General features: G+C 43.4%; 1 protein-coding gene across 2 annotated transcripts in view; it reads left to right on the forward strand.

Annotated features, from left to right (window-relative positions):
- The window catches only part of rps6kc1 (ribosomal protein S6 kinase polypeptide 1), a 102,487-nt gene that overhangs the window by 46,917 nt on the left and 31,229 nt on the right, over positions 1-24,341 (forward strand). For both annotated transcript variants that reach the window (XM_035422547.1, XM_035422548.1), the window contains 4 exons: positions 8,400-8,447; positions 9,128-9,260; positions 14,636-16,162; positions 16,465-16,554. In XM_035422547.1, the coding sequence (XP_035278438.1) occupies positions 8,400-8,447; positions 9,128-9,260; positions 14,636-16,162; positions 16,465-16,554 (1,798 nt within the window). The remainder of the gene's footprint in view (positions 1-8,399; positions 8,448-9,127; positions 9,261-14,635; positions 16,163-16,464; positions 16,555-24,341) is intronic.

Raw genomic sequence — 24,341 nt, forward strand, 5'->3', positions numbered from 1 at the left:
AGACACTTTCCTATCAAAGCCGTCCCAACTAAATATTATTTCAGCAGAGGTCGACTACAAAAACACTTCCCCCACCAGATAAACCCATTTGTATTTCATATAAACAGGCTGGCTCACGGCCGTCCCCCTCCGTTTGAAATCTAACGGGATATAAACAGTGTGCCGATATGCCGGGCAGCCACGCCGGCCGCGGAAGGGGAGAAGGCCCTGGGCGGTTTTTTTTTCTTTTTTTTTTTTTTTCTCGGCGAGGGATGCATCGAGCGTCTCGGCGGGAGCCCCCCGTCCGCAGCCTCCCTGACAGTGATGGTCTCCGAGCGACCCGGACGGCAGGGGTTGGCGGGACCGTGGAGAGGGTCACCGGGTTTCCTTCTGGTGGCCGCCTGGTAGCTGCCCCCAGGCCTCGCCGCTCGCCGTCTGCTGGCTTTCTGCAGGACTCCTTCAGTCTGTTCACCCCGCTGCTCTGATGCATATGCGCTGAAAGGTAGCTGCTGCCACTTTGGCTGGTGGGCAGATGGCCGACCTTCAGGCATCCACTGGCCGAAATGGCGCTAATTTCCGAACTTTTTTTTTTTTCTGCCTGAATGTTTCGTTGAAAACTCAGTAGTGCAGAAGAAAGTCTTCTGCTTAGAGAGCGAGAGCGAGAGTGGGAGGGAGAGGGAGAGCTGTTAGTGGAGGAAATTAACCAGTGGCTCCCTGTTTCCGTTCTCGTTGGTGGGCTCGAGTCCAAAGGACTGAAGTACCAGGCTAATGCCCCATTGGACCTGCGGGGGAAGTGGGACACAGGCTGGACTGCTGGTTTCTGATAAGAGGAAACCTGCTACAAACAGGCACAGCGCAAGCAAACACAGACTATCACTGCGCTTTCACATGCTGTTTGATGTTCAGAGACACAAGAAGATGCTTAATAAATGCTTCTATAGTAACAGATAATGTGGTCATATCTTAAATGTAATTTTGTATTCCAGTGATACTGACTTGCATGATATGATGATAGATAAGTAATTGTATCATAAGCATTGTGGAACGTCATTTCCTAGTTGCCAGTATACAGATAATATCCGTATGTACGAGGTCCTTTAGGTTCAGGTCTGTCATAATAGTATGATCAGCAGCTGCTAAGAGGTCATCCTGACAAATGAAAAATGTTACAGCCTCAGCCTTAAAAAAAAAGAAGCAAAACAGCATTGTGTCCACGTGCTTGATCATAGTCCACATCATAGTGTGTGTAAGAACACAATACCCTAAAAAGTTCAGTTTTTTTTGCTTGTGGATCCATGTTCCTCTGGAAAACATACTATTTTCAGCACTTTGCTGAAATTCCATGGTAGACAATGTACAAGATCAAGTACAGCTTTCCAGGTTCATTGGTTGACTGATATTCGGTCTCATCCACACTCTGGAAATGGGTAGAATAGGTCAGCAACGTGTCAGAATTGTATTCCAGGTTGAAGGTTATAAACCAGTGAAAAGCATGTCACCTTTGTTACAAATCTTTAAGGTCTTATTTACACAATTAAAGTGAAAATATAATGATAAAATTATGGATGTGACGCTAAGAATGGTTCTATATTCAAGGAGATGAAATAGTTTTGTCTCTATTTGGTTTATTATTCACATTCTTGAAATGGTGACCTGCAATGATTCATAATTGAGATGAGTGACAGATCTGTCATTTGGAAATGAAAAAGCGCAATAGGGCAGCTTTTTCAAGTTGTATCAAATGTATGTTATCTCCATAGGAATGCATAATTAACCTACCACCTTTATTCTTTAATTAGCATACTATTCATCACATTCATATTGTCAGCAGGAGGCAGTTTTTTGGCCAGTTTCTTCTCAGCCAAATATGCAGTGGTAATCTACTGGCATTTGTCATCTATTGGCATTGGGGAGTCTTTGTTTACCATTCAAAGTTGCTGATAGATTGTGATGTATTTATTTTTTAGAGACATACATTACTTGAGAAACCATCTTATCACACTGGTAAAATATGTTTGATGCATACTTGAGGTTATTATTATTGAATTGAACCATTTAAACTAAATACAAACTTTCCTCCGTGTGTTTAATTGGTCTTGGCACAATTAGAGACAGGCAGGCACCTTGCTTGAGTGCTTTAAGTAGCAACAAGGGATTTCCCATTAAGGTATTGATTGGCAGTCGTTTAGTCATATAATAGTGGATAAATAGCCTCCTGTGCTTTTCAGCAGTTGGCTGACAAATAGTCTGTAAACTAGCTACTCTAAGCATCTATTCAGTGATTTTGATTTTGTAGCTTGATCGATAACAATGGTGATGTGTTTGACTAATTCATATATACAGATGGGTGACAAATTAAAGGAAAAACTTGAACAAATGAGTGGAGAAACATAACAAATGCATATGCTTCCATACAGGTGTACTGCATGATGCATTTAAGCAATTAACATCCTATTATGCTCTGTGGCATGCATGAAAATGCTGAGCAGGCCCAGTTGATCTCGATTTTTTATCAAGATGGCAAGAGGAAAAGATCTAAGTGACTTTGAAAGAGGATTCATTATTGGGACATGGATGGCAGGAGCTTCAGTCACAAAGACTGCTCACTGGCTATTGTTTCAATAGGAACAGTAACGAAATCTATGGGAAATAAATAAGTAAATAGGGTCTGAAATTGTGGTCGAAAGCACACGTTCAATTACTGTGATGCTCGTGCATTAGTGTGATATGTAAGGAAAAACAGAACAACAACTCTTCCTTAGGTGACTGAGAATGTCAGTGCCGTACGTGATCAGACTGTCAGAAAGAACAGTCCATCGACAACTACACGGAGAGGGATATTATAGTAGGGTTGCCATGCATAAACGCTTCATTACAAAGACATTTGAGAGTTCAGTGGTGCATCACTGGTCTACTGCGATGTGGAAAAAAGTGACATGGTCAGATGAGTCATCCTTCACCATATTCTCGACAAGTGGGCGAATGCATGTGTGGCATACACCAAGAGAACGGTACAGGCCTGAACGCTTGTCCCCTACAGTGAGGCAATCTGGTGGCTTTGTTATGCTGTGGGGGGAATTTTCCTGGCATGGTTTGGGTCCACTTGTCCCCTTAGAGGGAAGGGTCACTGTAAATCAGTACAAAGTTTTTCTGAGTGGTCACCTTTATCCTATGAAGAAACATTTTTATCCTGATGAGAGTGGTCTCTTCCAGGATGACAATGCCCCATCCACAGGGCACAAGGGGTCACTGAATGGTTTGATGGGTTTGAAAATGATGTGAATCATATGCTGTGGCCTTCAGAGTCACCAGATCTAAGCCCAATTGAACACCTACAGGAGATTTTGGAGCAAAGTTTTAGCGCTCTTCACCACCACCATCATCAGGCAATATTTTAGGAAGGATTCTGCGACATCCCTCCATTAGAGTTCCTTGTAGAATCTATGCCAAGGCACATTGAAGATGTTCTGGTTGCTCGTGGTGGCCCAACACCTTACTAAGACACTTTATGTTGGATTTTCCTTTAATTTGTCACCCCTCTGTGCGGTTTTGTCTGCCTATTTATTATAAGCATTAGTACACACATTACTCATATTTGTAAAAATAAGCACCAGGCATTCATCTTGACGGGGTACTTCATATGTACCTTGTGACATTTTTAAAAACTGCTTTTATTATGACTTTGAGGGACTTGCTGAAAATGTGGAAATGCAATGCCTACTTAGGCTGGTGTGGTTTAACTTTTAAAAAAATATATTTGAATAGTGAATTAATTAATTATGGAAAAGCAGTATGTATGTAGATAGATATGTATGTATGTTTATATGTATGTAAGTAAATGATGTGTGATCCTTTGTAGGATTAAGGACTATGATCCTGGAACTTAATAATATGGATTTTGGCTCTGAAAGAATGGGTTGCAATGCATATCAGCATGTTACTTGCGAATTGAGGAAGGGGGGGAATGAAAGTAGAATATTTAAAGCTGTGCCTTTATTGTCAGTACCGCTTGCCCTAAACTTGCCCATGCACTTAAAGGTCCTGGATTGTGGTTATCTTCCCCAGAAGTGAGAATTTGTCTTAGTATTTCTTAGTAAGGTTTTAACTCAGTTTTATCCATTGAAATGAACCCTAGTTGATTATTGTGACCCCTGCAGATAAGGACAGGATGGACATGTATTCTGCACTCTTCAATATCCCTAAGACACGGTGAACCATTCCTCATTGCTAAGATAAAGCAGGTTGTCCCATGCGGTAACATTTCCAGGAAACTACGAAAGCAAGCAGCATAAGCTAGGCTTTACTGTTGTATAGTTCAACCTGCAGATCATTCAATGTAAAATTACTGCGTAACACCAAGCTGCAGTACACTAACATTAGACTCAACAGCAGTCTCAAAATCCAGACATTACTTCCAAATAAAGAAAGGTTTGATTCCACATATCTAAGCTTGAAAGCTATTTAATTATCGCAAACAGTAGGCCTACTTACTGATTCACCACACGTCTGTTCTGCGGCAACCGGGAGTGTCGCTAGCAGCAACAGTTGGGAGGGAGGTGAAAGGAGGGAAGGCACTGCACCATGCATCGGCGCTAGCTTTTTTAGCAAAGCCACATTGTTTTTGTCGGTAGTTTCTTGTGTAAATAGGCACCTTAAATATTAACTGCTGGGGTTATTTTCAATATTGCAGTGCCCGTGGACCTTCAGAAGAGAAACCCAGAAAATTTCTTGAGTCTCTTCTTTTTTTGTAAAAGAAAAAAAGCTTATTGGTTTTTCTGCATCCAGAGAAGGTGCAATGTTTAGCATGCCCACAAAAAAGTGGCAAGAGCATCATTTACATACAAGTTGAAAAGATTTCACTGGTCTTAACTTTTAGTGACATACATTATACATTTAGCCATGGGGGAAAGCAAGCCTATCTCAGCACAGGCTTTTCTGTTTTTTTTTTTTTTTTGCAAGAATCATTTAAAAATATTTTTTTAATATAAAAAAAAATTAAATGACACATCAGTAAATAATTAACAAATTTCAGTTTCCTTGACCTTTAAGTCTTGCAAGCATAGAAGAGAGCCAGAGTAAATGCTCAGTGACATTGTAAATAAGATGTCTGGAAATATTTCAGATTTTGCTACCAAATTGAGCCAGTGACTTCATTATTAGCTACAGACAAAATAGCATATTTATCACTTTTTTTAATCACAAAATGTTGTGCTTTATGTGTTGTATTTTTGTTGTGATAGAGTATCACCAATGAGAATGTTCCAATTTTGTGTTCAATAAAGCTACTCTCGCTATTGAACCAAAAAAAAAAAAAAATCCATCAATGTAAAGTATTTAATAGGACATTGAACCCTGGACTGAAAATTGTGGTCACCTGATCTACAGTTGCTTGCCTTTTTATTAATGAATGAATGAATGAATTCATTCATTCATTCATTATTAGACAGACATCACAATGCTGGAACCTGCTCTTTGCCTGCTCCTGCCTTTTGTTGATGTTGTCTTTCCCTCAGAGTTTCTTGTTGACATCACCTTAGGCACCATTGCTTGTGAAACATAGACAGTTTGTGCTGTCTTGCTTGCTGAAGGTCTTGCCGTACTGTCTCCCCATGCAGCCAAGCCAACCCAACCATAATTATAGGCAGCCAGTTCTGTCCAGCATTTTTGTGCATTACCCGATGCATGTTTGGAAGTTATCCACTTGAATAACGTGTGAGGCACACCTATCTGTAGCCTGTCCTTTTTGTCCATTACCTTTATGTCTGTAAAGCATCTTTGTGACATATTCAGGGCCGAAGCAGTCGACGAAAATGCACCTCGATGGAGGGAGCAGGCTGATGCTAGCATTAGAGATGATCAAAAACGCGATTACGATCAAAACGTTGTTTTTGCGATTAACACACACATACGCCTGCGCACACGCACGCAGACGAGGTGGAGCGGTTTACGATGGGGCCGATGACATTGGGAGAGCGGCCGCTGCTCGTTTTCCCTCCGGAGCCAGGGGAGCGGGGGGCCGATCGCGGGGGCCCCATGTGTTGCCTCTCCGGAAAGTGGCAGAAAAAGACGTGGCGCCCGTCCCACTCTGGATGATTAAGAACATTTCCTGAGACGCTCCCAGGTACGGCCAAGCTGCCGGCGGACCGAGTCCAGCGCGGCGTCAGACCGCTGGGCGGGCGGGCGGGCGAGGCGGGCGAGCCGAGCCGAGTCGCGCGGCGTGTCAAACAAACTGCCGCTTTCTCCTTAAACTTCCTCCTTGCCGATGCGTGGCAGATAGTGAAAGGAGAATGTCAAACAGATGGAGGGCCCTCGCTGGCCTGATGTTTGCGTTTTAATTATATTAAGGCCAGACCCGCTTGGCTCCGCGATGAATGTTCATCCAGGGCCCAATTTATAATCATTTAGCCAGCACCTGTTTCGGAGAAGCTGGGGTCAGGGACCAGACGGGGAAAAAAACATGCGGGAAAAAAAACATGCAAAAAAAAAAAAAACAAAGTCACATATGTTCTGTACTGCAGTGTCTCCTCTTTAAATGCAAGAGGAGTGAATGTGAGAATATGTGTTATATTAGAACATTGCTTTAAGAGGTGTGCACAGTTTATAAGAATCTGAGTTTAGAGATGTGTATGTAATCTATGAGTTTGGTGATGTAAGAGATGTGTATATAATAATCAATGCTTTTAGTGCCTTAAGGTGTGTGCTGAATGTAAGAATCTGTGAGATGAATGTTCAGAGGAATGCATATGAATTTCTGTGAGGTCAGTGCTTGAGGAGAGCTATCCTCTTATGCTTGGCTTTGGTCATCGGAATCTCAGCCTGTCTGATGATGGACATTATTATCCCTTTTTAACTGATAGGAAATCTACATTGTATTGTATTCACAACTGTCTTTTGATTTTGGCAATGGCCTTGCCATTTCGATGTGATATACTCTGCAGACATGAAGACTGGTTTGCCTGTTTCTCTTCTGGAACAAACTGCTCTTAGAATTTAGCTGTAAATGAATTGTATTCTATTATTTCTGCTTTATTTATCCAAGAAAAACCCACTGAGATCCATATCTCTTTTGGGGAAGCGAGTAAAAAGAACAGCGTGCACTAATACACCTACACAAGAATACAAAAGACAGTATTACAATCGATAAGACAGTTAAACAATGACATTTAAATAAATCATGCAAATGTTGGGTTGTAATATGTGAACAAAAGTGCATGTGTTACAAAAGGTTTTAGTAATCGGGTAAAAGTAATTGCTATAATTTTCCTTGCATTTTTGAGTGTTGAAAGTAAAGAGGAGTTTCGGAAATGGTGTTTGAAAGCAGGTTGTGGTCAGGCAATCACCCTATGAGACTGTTATTAAAAAAAAAAAAAAAAAAAATGTCAGTAAATTTTCCTCACTGGGAAGTCTTGGTACATCTGCGTGTGCCTATTGTGGTCTCCAAGATTCAAGAATTAGAATTTTGAGTCCATAATTACAGGTGAGAAGATTTCGCTCATCCAACTAATAAATGGTTGCTATGGAAACATGAATTGAATTTCGCAACTGTTTTGATCTGGCCTGTGTAGTCTTTACTCACTGACATTCAATGTTTTCTTTTTTTTTTTTTTTTTTAAACAAAAAAGTTAAGGCTCTCTGTTCTCATCTGCTGTTGAATGTGGGCTTAAGTGTTTTTTGGTGGACTGCCACAGTGTAGTAGCTGGTAGAAAGGTCAGGCTCTGCACTTGTCTGTTTGAAGGGAGGCCACTCTGCAGGGTCCTGGGGCAGGGGTACCAGGGGAGGGGAGCATTCCTGTCCCAGCTGCCCAAACCGACAGCCCAAGGAGGCGTAGAGTCGCTGGCCTGGATTCCCTCTCTGGGCTCGCCTTGCTGCTGGGCTGGCGGGTCACAGGTGGCAGGTCCTCTGGTGTAAAAGAGCTGGGGCTTCCAGCCACCTGGTCTTAACAGTGAGAAAGGCTACTGCCGGCTCTCTTTACTGTTGTTTCTGCGTCGTCTCAAGTGTCATCTGACACTTGCCAGGGTGTGGTAAAGATTTGTGAGGTTTAATTTAGTTCATTTTGTCTGAGGGGCCTCTCCTGTTACTTCGCGGGAGAGAGCAGCCTGTGGGTGTGCGCGCGTGCATGCGTGCGTGCGTGCGTGCGTGCTTGTGTGCGTGCAGTGCTTGAGTTTTAGTATGCATGCGTACAATCTTTAATCGCTGCTGAATAAGGAGGTGTTGAGGTCAACTGATCTTTGCATAATTTAAAAAATTTTTTTTACCTCTAGAACGATGTAGTACACAATTTATCTGTATGCCTCTTGGATTCTCACAATCAATGTTGTTTTATCCCTTTTCCTAAAAATTTAGGAAAGGGTCCGTAATTAAAATAATTTTTTTGTGTCGTGTACAGTTGTGCCTTTCACATTGAGAACTTTTATTTTCAGGTCATGCTGGTTTTGGATAAAAGAACACACGAGACATTCATTCTTAAAGTAAGTTATGCATTTTCTTATGATAATAATGAAAATGAATGATCTTGCTACTGCATTAATGCTCCGTTGTTTCATTTGTAAATTATGTATATCCATACATTTATTGTTTAAAATGCATAAATTACATATCAACTATATGCGTTAATATGAGTAAAATTAATAAAGTCTATCATCAAGTACATATTATTGTACAGTACAGGCTCTCATTTATATTTATGCTTTTTCCCCTTCCATTTTCAAGAGCTGTTTTAAACATTAAAAAAAGAAACCAAGGCCTTTTCTGACCTTGAGTCTTCCTTTCCTTAAACTACGAGATTCTTTTTTTCTTTCCTTTTTCGAACAAGGTCTTTGTGGCAGAAAGGTCGCTGGAAATAACAGCGAGTTGCCATCCTGATGACTTAGTTTGAGAAATTCTCTAATAAAAACATTGACCCATGTAATTGATTTTAATGGCAGCTCTGTGCCATCTTCCGCGTGCTGGATGCCGGCCAGATGCCATCAGCGCGCCCCCCGGGGGACCTGTGTGGGGGGGGGGGGTGAGGGGGGAGGGGGGCCCGCAGATGAGTGCCTCTCTCTGAAGTGGAGAGTAACAAGAATAGATTAGTTTGGTTGATAAACACAGAGCGCAGCATGCTCCAAAGGCGACCGAGGGTACGACTGACCTTTTTGTTCTCTGTCAGGGGCTGAGGAAAAGCAGCGAGTGTGGCAGGAACAAAAAGACCATCGTCCCCCACCGCGTGCCCAACATGGTGCATCTGCACAAGTACATCGTCTCCGAGGACTCCATTTTCCTCCTGCTGCAGCACGCCGAAGGTACGCCCAACGTTTAAAGCCCTTCTATTATTTCATTATTATTTTGTTTTTTTTGTCGCGTTTTCTTTTTTCTTTTTTCTTTTTTTGTTGCCGTTGTTAACACCCGTTATTTTCGTCCCTTTTGTCCAGGTTTGGTTTTTAGCCGTAGGGGTTTCGGCTACACCTCTGTCGCCGTGAAAGGAGGGGGCAGCAGGGTGGTGGAGAAGGGAAAAGGCCTGATTTGAGGGAGGGAGTGGAGGGGGGTGGCTTTTATTTACTTGACGCTCTCCTGAGACTTTCAGAGTCTTGGCAGCTTTTAGCCGAAGGGAAGCGCGGTCTGCCGGCTAACGCAAGCCGCACAGCCTTGTTTTAAGTGTTTCCCACTGTTTGTTTCTTTTGTTGGCCGCCCGGCCTTCTGCGGCTCGTGGCAGGGTGAATGAGAGGCACTTAAGTCCACACTGAGCGAATGAAGGTGGAAGTCAGCGTGAGCGCTGCTAAGAGGAGCGCGGGCAGGACTACATACGTCCGCTAAATGCACAATCAGGAGCCGCGGGGACGGAGCTGTTCGACATACAGTATGAGAAAATAACCATTATACGCCGTGAAAGAACACGAACTCTCGTATACTTGCCAATTTCACTTTTTGTTCGCGCTAGCATTCTGTTTAACAGCGATTTTAACAACAATTAAAGCTCTGAGGAAGGCTGTCGACGTAAACGTTAGCCTGAATAAATGCCTTGTTTGTAAAGACCAACCGTGGGGGAATGTAGCCTTTGTGGTATTTAATGCTCTTTGTTTTCTCCTATGCATCTGTGGTAGTTTACTGAGAAAATAATTGACATTCCTTGTTATTTCAATTTTATTTCATTTTTTTTTTTGCATAAGGCCCATATTTCTCCTTTGGTTTTTTCCCGTTCCCTGTGACAACGCACATGCACACACATACACACACAAAAATAACCATTCATTGCCTGCAATCACCCCTGTGTTTTTGGTAGAGTGCTGACGTTCATGTGCTCTGCTTCGAATTACACGAAGCCAGTTGCCGCTCCTTATTGCACCACAGTTGACAAGTTGGGTTTGCACAGACATGAGTCTGAGGAAGGAACGTTATCTGCGGCATGACTGGCATACTTGCAGGCTTTGATTGCGCTGTTGTGCAATGGTTGTTGTCATCTAATTCCGAATGAAGCCGACACAATTGTGTGTCATCCTGCAGGACTGCTGGCCACTGGCATGGTCCGGTTTCAATACCCTGTGTGGTCTGTCTAGCACTAGAACAGTGCCTTAACAGGATGAGCCACCCAACAGCCCCTTCTGATATTCTTAAACCAAACATGACCCTTGTGTTCATATTTGTGGTTGCCTGAGCCTAAATGGGAGGAAATGGTGCACAAACATTTTGGAGGAATGAGTGCATAAGCTAAACTAGTTTCCCAAGACAATCAATTCTAGAGAAAAATAATTAAGTCACTCAACATTTGTGTCCATATTTACGATCCAAACAGAATTTGTCCATAATAAAAATGCTCCTTCAAATTAACTCAATGTGGTTGATTTGCCATGGCTGTATCATAGCTTAAATGATGTCTAAGGATAATAAAGAAGTCTTATGAATTACTGAAAAGTATGATATATGTTTTAACCGATAAATCATTGCGCTGGACTTGAGTATTTAATAAGTTTCTCGAGCCTGATGCATAAATGTCAGGTATGAACTGATGTGTGCATGAAGTGATGCGTAAAGAGATGCCCAGTGTTTATCTTACAAATGAGCGCTCCTGAGTCATGTGGAAATTAGCGCCTGGACAAACTTTACAGTCCAACACCCTCCCCAACTGTTTATCCGGTGAGTGCTTCAGCGCGCCGTCGGATAATCGGCGTACGCCGCCTGGCCTGCCAGTCCCCCGGGAGCCTCGTTTCAGGCGCGAGGAACCGGGCCGCGTTTCCCCAAGCGCCGGGAGAGCGGAGCGAGCGACCGCGTAATCGCTCTCGTTTTAACGCTCGGGCGGCCGGGCCCCCGCGACCGCGGCGGCGGCGCTCCCCGGCCCTCTCCCGGAGAGAGAGGCGCAGGCGTGCGGCGAGACGCGCTCCGCTCTCCTCATTCTGCTCCGGTCCTCTTCCCTGCCCGCCCTTGGGCCGGCCAGATGTTTGCGGGCTCGTGTCACAGGTCATTATTCCCCACAGTGGTTGACGACGCAGGTCGTTAGCGGGCAGTGGCGCGCACGGCCCCCATATTTTATGCTCGGCGAGAGGGCGCGTACATCAGCCGCCTAATTAGACGGCGGGTGTTTCGCCCGATAAGACTCCTCGCGAACAACACCTGCCCCGGGACTGTCTGGCAAGTCTTCTGGAAGACATCTTCAGGCCCTCCCTCTCGAGTCAGAGCTGCTAAGCGGGTGACTGTACGTCAGTTAAGCTGCAGTCTGCAAGGCCAGGAGGAAGAAAGTGTTGAGGAATGGACACTGGGCACACTGCAAGTGCAGTATACTGCGCATTCCATCTGCCAGGGACACTGGCTGTTCTTCTAGGTTTCTTTCCCTGAATTACCAGTAAAGCTGAAACTCCCAGCCACAAATTCTGTAACTAAAAATGGACTGAAATTATTACTTATTTCTAAGTGTAAGGAAATTATTTTGGATGATAAAGGTGTCAGATAGTGTTGGATATATGAATACGCACACATGCGCGCGCGCACACACACACACACACATGCTGTGTATATGGACAGTAATGCATTTGAGCTCTGGAGTAAAGCTTCACGGAAGTTATTAAACAAACTAAGCTTTGTATCGACCTGGGTGACTTTCGGAATGCAGCATTTTCTAAATTACTCAGTTACCGTGCCGTCATTATCGAGGTAGTGCCGGGCCAATTCATTTCAAAGCACACCAGATGTGCTCCCGCAATTATTCAGGCTAGAACTGGTGCTCCGGCTCCTGGTCTTAGAAATAGAACTGTCTTCCATTTGATTTCCTGGCTGACCTTTTCTCTCTCGCTTTTCCCATGACTTTATACTGAGCATGCTCCTTCGATCAGCAAACTTCCACGCTGGATCTGCCAGCTTTCTGTGTGGATGGTATTTTTTTATTTTTGGTTTTAATTTTGCTGTTTTCTCCTCCCCTAGAATTCAATGTCTGTTCTAATGTAGGAGTGTAGTAATTCTGTGAAATGACATGACTACTGTGTATTATGAGATGGAATTATGAGTTTTTCAGTATTCTGTAATTCAGCTTTAAATATATGATTATGATTTTGACATGTTATGTACTGTATATAATATATGTTTAAAAGAGTCAACTTTAAATCAATTTAGTCAACTTTAACGTACCCCTCCAGATTTATTTGACAACCTATTCTATACTAATTAATAATTTGTTTAATATGGTTTTTCCACCAAAAAATGTTTCATGAACTACTGAAAATAGTTAGCATCTGTACAACTTTACCTTCATTGAGAATGGCAGAATCAATGAATATGCAAATTGGCAATGCTTGCTGCTGTGGTCTTGGGGTTATAGTAGGCATGCAGCATGCGGATTCTTTGCGAAACCCATCAACTTTTGCATGAGGTTTTGGAGGCAGTCATCTGTAAACTGTGCGCTACAATGACAGATTCCCTCTATGCTGTCAGGCACATCCGCGTGATGTTTATAAACAAATTCCACGTAGCGAGGGTTACGCTGTCACGTCTAACTCTGTCCTTTTTATGTCGATTAAGGTTGCAGTTGGCAATGGAGCCTAGAAAGGGTAGATGCGGTGTGCCAGTCCACCCCTTCTAGGCTCCATTATAAACGGATTCCACCATTTTTGTTTTAGAATGGGCTCCTTACGTTATGAGTGGAACAAAGTTCCTACCTCAGGATTGCATCCTAAATCTGCACTGTCTGCTATGTTCAACACAACTGTCACAACAGTGTCACTAACTAGTCAGCTTTCTGTGTGCTAAGGTTTCAGTTTACCACATTGCACTTCGCTAATTGTCATGTCTTTACATAGTGAATCATGATTTTGCTCGTGCGTGCACTTTTCCGACAGCGATTTCAGGGAAAGATGGAGAACTTCTCCATATTACAGTAGAAGAAAGTGAAAAATGTGTTTTGGTGACAAGTTCAGCTCAAAAATCAATCTATATAGTGAAAGTCATGCTTCCAAGAGAAGTTAACCATTAAAAAATACATGTTTTGGAGTAGAGTGGGTCTTTAAAGGGATGCATCCAAACGCAAATACTCGATATTTGTATATTCACAGATGCACATTGCGTTCTTTATTTTTTACAGATGGAATAGACTGCATGTGGGGTTCATCTAAAATCAGCTAGTTTGAGAGGAACTGCACAATAAAACAAAAGAACTGTAATTATGGTGTGCAGTAAGACATGCATTTTTGTCATGTCATGCTACACATTGACAGATGCATTTATTAATTAAATGTGCTAGCAGCAGTTTAACTTTAGCTGGCTTGTCAGAACCTGCTTTCACGCCTGATCACCTTTCAGTGTCCCCTCACTGACACTGTATCATATGCTTGCTATGCTATAGCAAGAACCATCTATAGCTTGCTGTGAACCTTCAGTTCACCCTGTTTATGCTTGTAGATTTAACTTGGCCTCCAATTTGTAATGTTTTTGTTTTTGAGAATAGAAACAGCATAGCATTGAAAGCTATAAATTGGCTATTGTTATACTGCGTCTTATTTGGCTATGCTGTTTCTTTAAAAACTGTGAAGCTAGAGTGATGCAACCAAGTAACCATTCCAATAAATAATTAAAATCAAAATTTGTGTAATTTGACTGCACTTTCAAAACTATGAACATTTCCAGACAACCCTCATTCCCAATGTGTTTATACTATACTCTTGTGTTGAGCCATCCGCATTGAGCACAAACATAATTTGTGAGAGGGAAAGCATGAGGCTTGCAGTTGTAGCTACCATGCTTGGCTAGCTAGCTAACAGTGGTCTGCTATCTAGCTAGCAACGGCCCTATTGTTTTTTTCCTGACTGTTAGCAACGGACAGCAAATAAGAATTAGTTGAGCTTGTTAGAGATTGGACAAAGCTGCTTGTTCTCACAGCACCTGTCTGCCTCATGTGGTTAGAGCTAGCTACATGTAGTTGTATATAAAATTTAGTTGTATTGACCTTCCAGGTTATTGTTTTTTGTAAAGTACAGCCTTTGAAAGAAATATAGTCTGTTATATTTCATGATGTATTAGAATTAAATGATCAGTTTGGTATTTTAAAGAACGGTTGCAATGCCAATGTACATTAGGCTAGAAAACTGTGATTTTCTTTTGTTTACACAGCTTTTAGTTCCAGTTGAAGCATACTTGCTGCTTGTATGTAGTGTAGGACACAGGCTGTTCTAATGCTTTCTCTCTCGCTCATTGGCAATAGGCGGGAAGCTTTGGTCCCATGTCAGTAAGTTCCTGAACCACAGCCCCGAGGAGAGCTTCGACATCCCATTCATCCAGAAGTCTCACACAACGGTAGTTCGTGAGGCCGAGAGGGCGGAGCCCCGGGCCAGCGGGGCCAGTTGCAGCGGCAGCAGCGTGGAGAGCGCCGCCCTGCTGGCCCTTCCCCTGAAGAGCAGCCTGACGCCCAGCTCCCAGGACGAAAGCAGCACACAGGACGAGGAAGCCGCCGATGGCCCCTGTGGGCCCCCGCCTGAATCAGGGGCCACGTCCTCTGAGGAAGAGTGCACTGAGAGCTACCTGACGCTCTGCATCGAGTACGAGCAGGAGAAGCTGGAAACTGAGCCTCTGGGGGACGAGGGACCCCTGCTGAGGGCGGCACCCGAGGCCCCACCCTCTTCCAGATCCCGGTCGTTGCTCAGCAACGACAGTCTTTGCTCCCCCATCGCCGCCCAGGAGCTCCGGTTCTTTACTGAGCCTGACCTGGACCCAGCTGAGGTGTTCAGCCCCGCCCAAATTGCTTCGCCAGACTCGCTGGACCAGTCCAAGAGGACGCCCATGGAGTTCTTTCGCATCGACAGCAAGGACAGCACCAGCGAGCTCCTTTGCCCGGAGGCAGCCTGCGAAAAGGCAAAGGCTGACCCCTCCAAGCATCCCTTCCTTGCCGCCCCCACCGAGCTGGACCCGGACCCGGACCCAGACCCGGATGACGAGGGGAACGCGGCGGACCCCTGGGGCCCGGACAGCGACTGGGTCTCCCACGAGTCGGTGCCCGTCATCTCCTTCAAGGAGGCCCTGGTCACTGAGGATGAGGGCCGGCCGCCAGACCTGCTGGTCAACCTGCCGGGCATCGTGGCGGACGCGCTGCTGTCTGAGGAGCTGGGCCGGGAAGCGCTGGCGAGCGAGGCCGAGGCCTCCCCGGAGTTAGGCAGGCCGGATGTTCTGCAGCGGCACCGGGGCGTGGTGGAGGAGGAAGACACCCGAGCCCTTTTGCCCCTGGGTGACGAAGACCTCGCCTCTGCTCCCGAAGGTGCTTCTGACCCGGACGACGAAGACGTTCTTGAGGCACTGGGCTACTCGGCGAAGAGCGAGCGCTGCCTGACGTTGGTCCCGGAGGACACGTTCACGCAGGAGCTCCCATCTTTGCCTCCTCGTACGGCCTCGGACGCGTCGTCACAGAGCGGCGCGTTCCCCAGCTCTGGAGAGCTCTCGGCAAGGTCGCAACCTCTTTCGCGCTCCGGCCCAGAGGCGGACCTGTCGGGCCTCCGGCTCGTCCCCCACCGGGAAGCGGCGGAGACCGCGGCTGGGGAGGAGCACAAGGTGGACAGAGACGTATCGCAGCTCTTCAAGGACCTGGACAAACGATTGCTCATAGCTTCCCAGGCCCATATACCTGAAGAATACGTCCGGCGCTGGGCGGTGGAGATCATTTTAGCGCTTGATGCTCTCCACCAAGAGGGAATTATCTGCCGGGATCTGAACCCCAACAATATCTTGCTCAACGACAGAGGTCAGGGTCTATTCCTGCTTTTTCTTTCATTTTTTTGGAGCCAAATGCATTTCCTTTTCTATTAGCTTCTGCTTCCAATTATCTGAGTAGATGTTTTATCCCATAATTAGTATCTTCATTTCCTTTTATTATCAACGCGGCAGATTCACCGGCAGTAATAGCTTCTAGTACTTAATGATGCCATTATTCTTAATGAGACTGTTTTTAGTTACAAAGGAATAATTACAGTCAGTTTCTGCTGGAAAGCAGAAGGGGGGAGGCTGGTGAAGGTGTTTTGATTTCTCCTGTTGTTTTGTTTTCAGGACACATTCAGCTGACGTACTTCTGCAGTTGGAGTGAGGTTGAAGACTCCTGCAACAGAGAGGCCATTGCTGGAATGTTCTGCGCTCCAGGTTAGAATGTGCCACCGAGATGGTGTGCCAGAAATCTTTTTTTATGTTAATACTCTTTTGCTCTTTGCCCACAACAAGTTCAGCTCGCCTGCTTTTTTCATTTCACTGCATCGCTTGGCTTTGTCACGGCGCCATTTCTTTTGTCTTCAATCAATTTCTTTTCGACAATCTGTTTTGTGTATTTAAGTAGTGGGTGAGATGGCGGCTTTCATGCAGGTTTTTTGTTTGGTTAAAGTGGGTTTTTCCCCCTCCCTCTGTTTTCATATTGACCCATTGTAATCTCTTCGCATTCATACTTTCTAAACCTTGATTTTACAATTGCAACAGGAACACATATACAGTCTAACTCAGCACACAGCCAGCTGAAGAAAGTTGTGAATGACATTCCGTTATTACGAATTGTAAAGAAAAAAACCGTCCAGCCGTAAGTAGGTCATCATGCCTCACAATGGCTTCATTTACAAAGAATGGGCAATATCAGCTTGGCATAGCAAAGCATGCCACCCTACGTTGATTAAACTGTGCATCCTCCAACCAGACTGTTCTCCTCTGTGATGGTGATGGTGATTTTGATACTATATTCCACAGCTTTACAGTCTCCCTGCCAGCACTGCATGTCTCACAATCTAGTAGAAGTGTCAGATAACAAGAAAAACATGGCTGATCCAATATAGATACTCTCAAAGCTGCCATGTATTAAAATTTGTATGGAAACCAACATATTCTATTCATATGCTAAAAGGTGTGCATTCAGTACAGTGTTTTTTATTGTAACTTTGTAATTAATCTCAGTTTCAGTTATAGCGCTAGAGAATCTCTTGGCAACTGCTCTGCCTCATAATGTGCTCAGCCATTTTGTTTTGCTTCTGCACTTTCCCACAATTCACCAAGTGCAGTTGTGTTACCATGACAATTCTCACCTGCTTTTAGGATTCTAAATCAAGTGAGAGCTGAAAACATTTTTTTCAATTGCCTGTTGTCTAATAGGCCATTGTAAATTTAAATAATGGGTAATGCTTGGAAACTGAATTTTATATGCTCATTTTTTTAATCACAGCAAGCTTAATTAGCCTGTAGTTCTCATTGTATAAATGTGTCTTCTTCTTCCAGAACACCAGCAATATTTGCTGTAATGGTGCAATATACCTAACCACAAATTTTATGCAGTGGCTATTTTTTTAAAAACAATTAAATCATGGGACCTTGCCAGTTGCCAGAACAGATACTGTTGTTCTCATTGAATGAATGTCCTTCTTTGTACGGAAAACCAGCAGTATTTTTCGTAATGGAGCGATGAACCATACTGCACCATAGCTATATCAAACCCTGCATCCGAAGCATCAAGGTAAAACAAAGGGGCTCTAACTGTTCCACTCCTGGACGTGCCGTTTTCGGGAATATCCATTGGTTATTCAGCAGGTGGTCATTCGTAACTGGCTTCTTGTGGTAAGAAAAAAAGAAAAATATACTCATAACTATTATATTCTCAGTTTTACTACTTTAAAAAAATAAAGGCATCTAAAGGCCTATCGCTTATCTTGGTTTTTCTATGTAATTAGCTTCAGTTGCTTTTCTGAACTGTAGTTTAAATAGTATTGTACTGCTAGTTCTTTACATTTTTAACACACGGTAGATCTGCTGGGCTTTGTTCTTATGCTGCTGTATTCATGTGACTGAGAGAGACTTTGTTCCGCATAAAAACTGAGACGCTGTGGAAAAGGCAACACATATAGCCTAAACGGATCCTCGCATGGAAGAAAGTTTCGGAGGTGTGATCAGTCAGGTGTGATCTTGGGCACTCAGCGCTGTGGTAAGCGCGTGCCAGTGGAGGGGGACCAGTTAGTACAAAGGAAGCACGGCACTTGAATTTCAGCAGCTGATGCCATTTTGAACTCCGGGAGCCTGCCAGCATCTTCATTTGCATTTAGGCCGTCCTCTGAACCCCGTGGCTCGCTGTTGCCAAAACGAGCCCAAACATTAGACAAAACCGACGGTTAGAAATCGCATCTCTGAATTGCGTGTGAAATGAGCAAGAAAGCCTGAAACGGGGGCTCGGTGAGCGAAGTGCTCCAGCCAACAAAGAGCTAGCCACCAGCGCGGCGCTCGGCTGCGGCGTCCAGTCCTCTCCCTGCTGGAAACGCGCCTTACGCCCACGCCGCGCTGACCGTGGATCGAACCGCGCCGCAGTCCAAAGCAGTCTGTGTCGCAGGGAAGTTTGGCTAGCACCTTTCTTAAACTCTATGCCGTACAGGCTGCGTAACACTGTTGTAAGCATTGTGTGCTGTCTGTCATAATCAGCCATACAGCTTGTAAAATTGTAAGATTTATCACATACATGACATGTAATATACTGTCTACACATTTTATGGTAGGTGTTATTTCATGCTAGCAGCGGTTTTGTGCAAGTTTTATGGCTTTACTGAAATTTTAGTTGTAGCCTAATTTTGGGATTCAGTCAGTGGCATCCTGACTGATTGCATGGTATCGACTTGACCAGAAATGTATGGGTAACTCTATGCAGTGTGACCATCATGGATGTAATTTTTACTGATTAATGAGGAAATACAGATTTTCATAACATAAACAAGACCCTGTGGTCCTGAATGTTTGATTTTATTACTAAACATTTTCTACTGCTTTCAGCTATGAAACAGTGCAAAAGCTCTGGACGTGTGTGCATATGTGTGTGTGGCATTAGAGCATAATAGGCTTATCTCGAGAGTATGGGCTTCAATAGAGGCCATGGACTGCAATGGCGCATCAGTCATTGGGGTGTAGTCATTCACTGCTAGGGAAGTAGCACAATGTAATGAGAGTTATTTTGTTGATTCCCTTACACAGTGGGATGCAGAAAGCTAATGTGCATGTTCCTGTGTTGACTTTCCTTCCCCCAGTTCTTGTGGCTTGAGTGTGAATCTGGCTTTGTCTTTGTGAAGATTTGTACACCGAGTGAAAACGCAGTCGCGTGAGCCTGTGAGTAGGGTCAGCTGTTTTTCCAAAGCAGTTTTCTCTTGGTATTTTGTCCCAGGACACCCCCCAGTGTCACTGCTACTCATTTTCAGACTGCAGACTATACTGTAGCTCAGCTAGCGTAGAGTGGAGTTGGAGGAAGACCTGTGTATGTGGCCTTGTATGTGTATGTGGTGTGCAGTATACAGGCGTCCTGATTGGCCAGTGGGGACTAGAGAGCGATGAAACGCAGACCCCTAACTGACTGAACACTCCCATACCACGAGTGACGCGATTCCCATTTGCATATTGCCCAATGGAACTTTCAGCGTCAGCACTTGGTCTGGATTCCGAAGCCACAAGGCTCATCCGTGCTCCCTGGCATGGTGCCTCAACCTTAGCCATCCCGCTGCTCTGAAACCCCTCTTTGACAACTTCCCTAAGTTTATCAACTTTTGGGAAATGGCTTATCTGTTGACTTTGTGTCAACTGACTTGGCCAGTTGCTTAATATTTCCTGTATGCGCATAACCTGTATGTTGCACATACTCTACTTCTTCCTAAGCTGTTTTGTGGGGGGCGATTGCCATTGGTTACGGCATATTGATCGCTGAGAAATCCCCATCATTTGGGGTTATCCATCTTTTTTTTTTTTGGTTGCGCTCAGAAACACATCTGTCAAATGGTGGATAGCATCTATCCACCGTTCAAAGCCTTTGTATGCCCTGACAGATGATTCCCCCTTGTTATACTCCATACAGCAAGACCATAGTTGATGTTTTTTTTTATTATAAATGTCTGTTTTTTGTGTGTATGGATAAATTGCTAACTTTGCAGTATATATTGAATCCGCCTGTGTGCAGTGATGGATACTGGTGCAATCCGTTGCTCAAAGACTTTTTGTGACTGTCCGTCCATATTTACTTTCCTTCCTTTAAATGTGTTTGGGGAAAAAAGAACTTTAATGAGGGTCACGACGAAGCACTGATTTTATCATTCCTAAAGTGATTGTGCTAATCCAGTGCCTATAGGACTCCCCTTGGATATCGATCATAAAGTTGAAATCCCAGTACATCACATACTTCAAAACAACTTGTGACACCTAAATGTGAGATAATGGCCGCATGTGTCTGATCAAAGTATGTTAGCAAGTCTAAACAAAAGAGAATGATTATACCTTTATATTTTTTGCTCTCTGTTGTGTTTCTGTGCTGGAGTTGCCATTTCGGCTCTTTGCCTCAGTCTCTGGATGTTACTCATGGCATCGACAGGGCTGGGTGTGCGTTCTTCAGCGCGCCCGGCGGTCTGCGGGGCTGCTAACGGGTCTGTGGCGGACGCCGCTGCTGGGAATTCGCTTACAGGCCGTAGCTGTTGTGAGACACGCACTCCGCTCTCACACGTTCCTATCACACAAGACACTCTGGTCTCACACCCGCAGCCTTCCAGCATCGCCTTCTCCCGCTCGCCCATATGCAGCCAGCCAGTGTAGAAAATGGCAGAGAGCCCTTGCCAAAGCAGAGATCGCACACACTCTTTCTTCCTGTGTGAACTATGGATTTCCTGTCATCAGTTACATTTTGAAACATAAAAAAGCTCTGGTGGTGGTTCAACACTGCTGTGACAGAACCTCCAATGTAAAGCATAAAGTACAACGCATCAGCTCTTCTCTAATTGTTTGAGGTTAATAAACTATGCAGCATGTTCACAGCTTATGTAAGGACAGTGGATGTCAAGTAGAAGCAAGTAAGAAGGTTTTGGGTTTCATAGTGAATGTTGATGTATTTTTCTCACACCGATTCATGTGCAGTTTAGCCTGGTTAGCAATGTATAATTAACCAAATGAAACGTTACCTTGGAATATTCACATTTTAAGTGGGAAAGACTAAATTCAGAAATGCAAAAGTGAAAGATGCTCTTATTTATGCATGTTATCGTAATACTGCTCTCTGGACCTCACAGATGAATATGGTGAACCGGTTTCTATATGTGACTGCTTTATTGAGGGGGTAATTACTGACCCATCTCTTTCTGTCGGAACCTGTGGAAGATTACACAGAGCTTTCAGTAACCTGATGTGATGGAGAAAAGCATAGGTCATCTCTCGGATTGTGCAGTTTTGACTTGGATTTTCCAAAACTCATTTGTGCGGCTTTTTCATTTTGTCTATAATTTTGAAAGAATCTTAAAAGTACAGTAATGTCCACTTTTCCCCAATTTTACTAAAATAGTTGATGTCAAGGCAGGGAGAGAAGGCCGTGGGCAATCATCTAAAGAAGCACTTTGGGGATTGGATGCAGTTATGAAAGTGTGCAGGGAACACATTGAGAGATTCTTCCACTTATTTATGAAGCTAGCAGGTTAAAGGGGATTGCTTCAACAGGCCTCTGCCCCGTCCTACGCCTCTTTTAATAAGTTGAAAGCATGATTTCTGCAAGTCCAATCCAAATACTTAAGCCTTAAAGCAGGCTGGCAATGCAATGCCGTTTAATGAAAAAGGGGGGGAAATAATCAAAACATATGTCAGTCAGATAATGACATTAAGGGCACCAGGGGGTCTTCTTTGGACAAATTGAACCCTTGAAAACGGTTGGCTTTCACGTACCTAGCATTTATGAATCTACTTTGTGAATCTGTCTATGTGGTGAATGCCAGGTTCACCTATCCAGACACATTCCGTGCAGTCTGTCTCCCAATTCTGCAGAAAGATGACCCAAAATAATGTCACGTAATGTCATGTTGACAGGAATGCAGCCATTTTTGTAGAAGCTGCTCTACGCGCACTTGGCGGTTAAGTTATCCGCCGTATTGTTTGTCCTTTCCTTTCCGTTTGACGCTTCCATAAAATGCAATTACTGCAAATTTGAGGATCTCTCCTTAAAGTGTTTGCTTTGAAACACTAATGATATTGACTCTGGCCCAAAATAAATCAAGTGACATTTGATGCCACGACTGTAAATCGGTGGATCTTAACGAGCTGACCTTTTAATCAATTCCCTTGCAAGATTTGCTCTATCCGTGCCTTCATTGTGTAGTTAGTCGTCTTTGACTGCTGAAAAGTGATTAAAAAGTGCTGTGTCCATGTTGAGGAAATGGATTAGGAGAGAAGAAATCCTTTACCGTGCATCAGAAAGTAGTCACTGCATTTGTTTCTTCCATGTTCCTCGGTTAAGTGCAGCATTGATCACCAAGATTTGCTTGACTGGCAAAGGTATTTTTTTCCTCACCCTCCGTCTCTACTTGTAAGAGTAGTTTGCCGCTGGTGGTTTGTGGTAATCTGCTTTACAGATTGGCACTGTTTCTGACAAACGATTTCCAACTGAGGGAATCACGGCTTCTTGGTTATTCCTCATCCTGTTAGCTGAATTGTAACGATGGAGCGCTATAGGCATGTGTATTTCTTTTCTTCTTAAGAGGGATGAAACTAATTATTTGTTTAGAACATTCTGTAAAACATTTTACACAACCAAAATTTTTAAATGCAGCAGCACATTTTAGTTTAATTAACTCTAAAAAAAATAAATAACATAAAAAAAAACTTCACACTCCTATACGTGTAGAAATTCATATTGTGTTGGTTTCTGTGTCCATAGTTTATGCTTTTCCTGATTAAGTAATTTATATTTTGTTTTTAAATCCAGTGACACTGAGAGCTGTGAATTAGTTCTACATCTTCAATAATGCCAGGAGCTGATGAAGAGTACTGTGTTTAATATAATTCACCACGTCCCCCCCCACCCCCCTTTGGTGTAAAATACAGTACCACAAAATCTCCAGCAGGTGGAGTCATGTGCTGTCATGATGCAGCGACAACCCAGTCTGTTTCCTGTTTCCAAGTGCTTCATTCTCTGCGCATTCCTCTTGAAATGTTTCATTTACATCATCTACAGCGAACTGTGGAGTTTGTTAAAAGCTGGAAGTATAAATGTGGAAAAAGGTGTGGTGGCCTTTATGTGTAAATAGATTAAGGGCAATGTATTATCAGTAGTATAAACACGTTGTATAAACACACATATTTTGAATGGAAAAAGGTTGCATGTTTTAGAAATGGGAAAAAACAAAATATGTTTTGCCACTTAAAACTCAGCTCAGTGACACACACACACACCTGTCTTATTTGATCTTCAGTGAAAATATCAGGTTCCACGTTTTAAATTTATGAATAATCTTGGTAAAAGATACCGACCATACTATAGGAAAGACTTCCAGTCTGAATGCATTGAAAGAAAAGTGTGAATAATAACAGAAATTTAAAAATAACTATCATGTGTATACGACCCCATCTTTAAACTGCTGACATTTGGTTTCACCCATTTTTCTGTTCCACCTACTAGTCCAACCTCTGACTTTGATCTAGTTGAAATGATATCCTCTTCCCTAGCCAGCACTGCTATTAAAAAGTATCTAGTGTCTAGCTACAAGTTTTCTTTCTTTGTAAATTATTTTATGGCAGTTGGTGAACAGTGCAGGATGTACTATAAGCATGGTGGAATTTAAGCAAACTCATGTGCAGTTTTTAACTTCACACCATCAAATGTGAATGGTTGCGTATTTCAGTTGGTCAGTGTTCATATGTTTTCCTGTTTGTAGAGCTCTGCAGAATTTTGTAATGTACACATTGGGTTTCATTTGTGAAGATCATTTGGCAAACATGACCCATTTTGATATGTGGAAGACGTACTGAACCTTTTTTAAATATGGAAAATGTCATGTGATGCTGTTCATGACTGCTAAAATTGACCTGTCAAACACACAAGGCAGGATTTGATTATAAAACATATTATTATTATTATTATTATTATTATTATTATTAGTGCAACTACTACTAAAACTATTATTCTG

This window comes from Anguilla anguilla, chromosome 6 (genome assembly GCF_013347855.1).
Source record: "Anguilla anguilla isolate fAngAng1 chromosome 6, fAngAng1.pri, whole genome shotgun sequence".
Classification (NCBI taxonomy): Eukaryota; Metazoa; Chordata; class Actinopteri; order Anguilliformes; family Anguillidae; genus Anguilla; species Anguilla anguilla.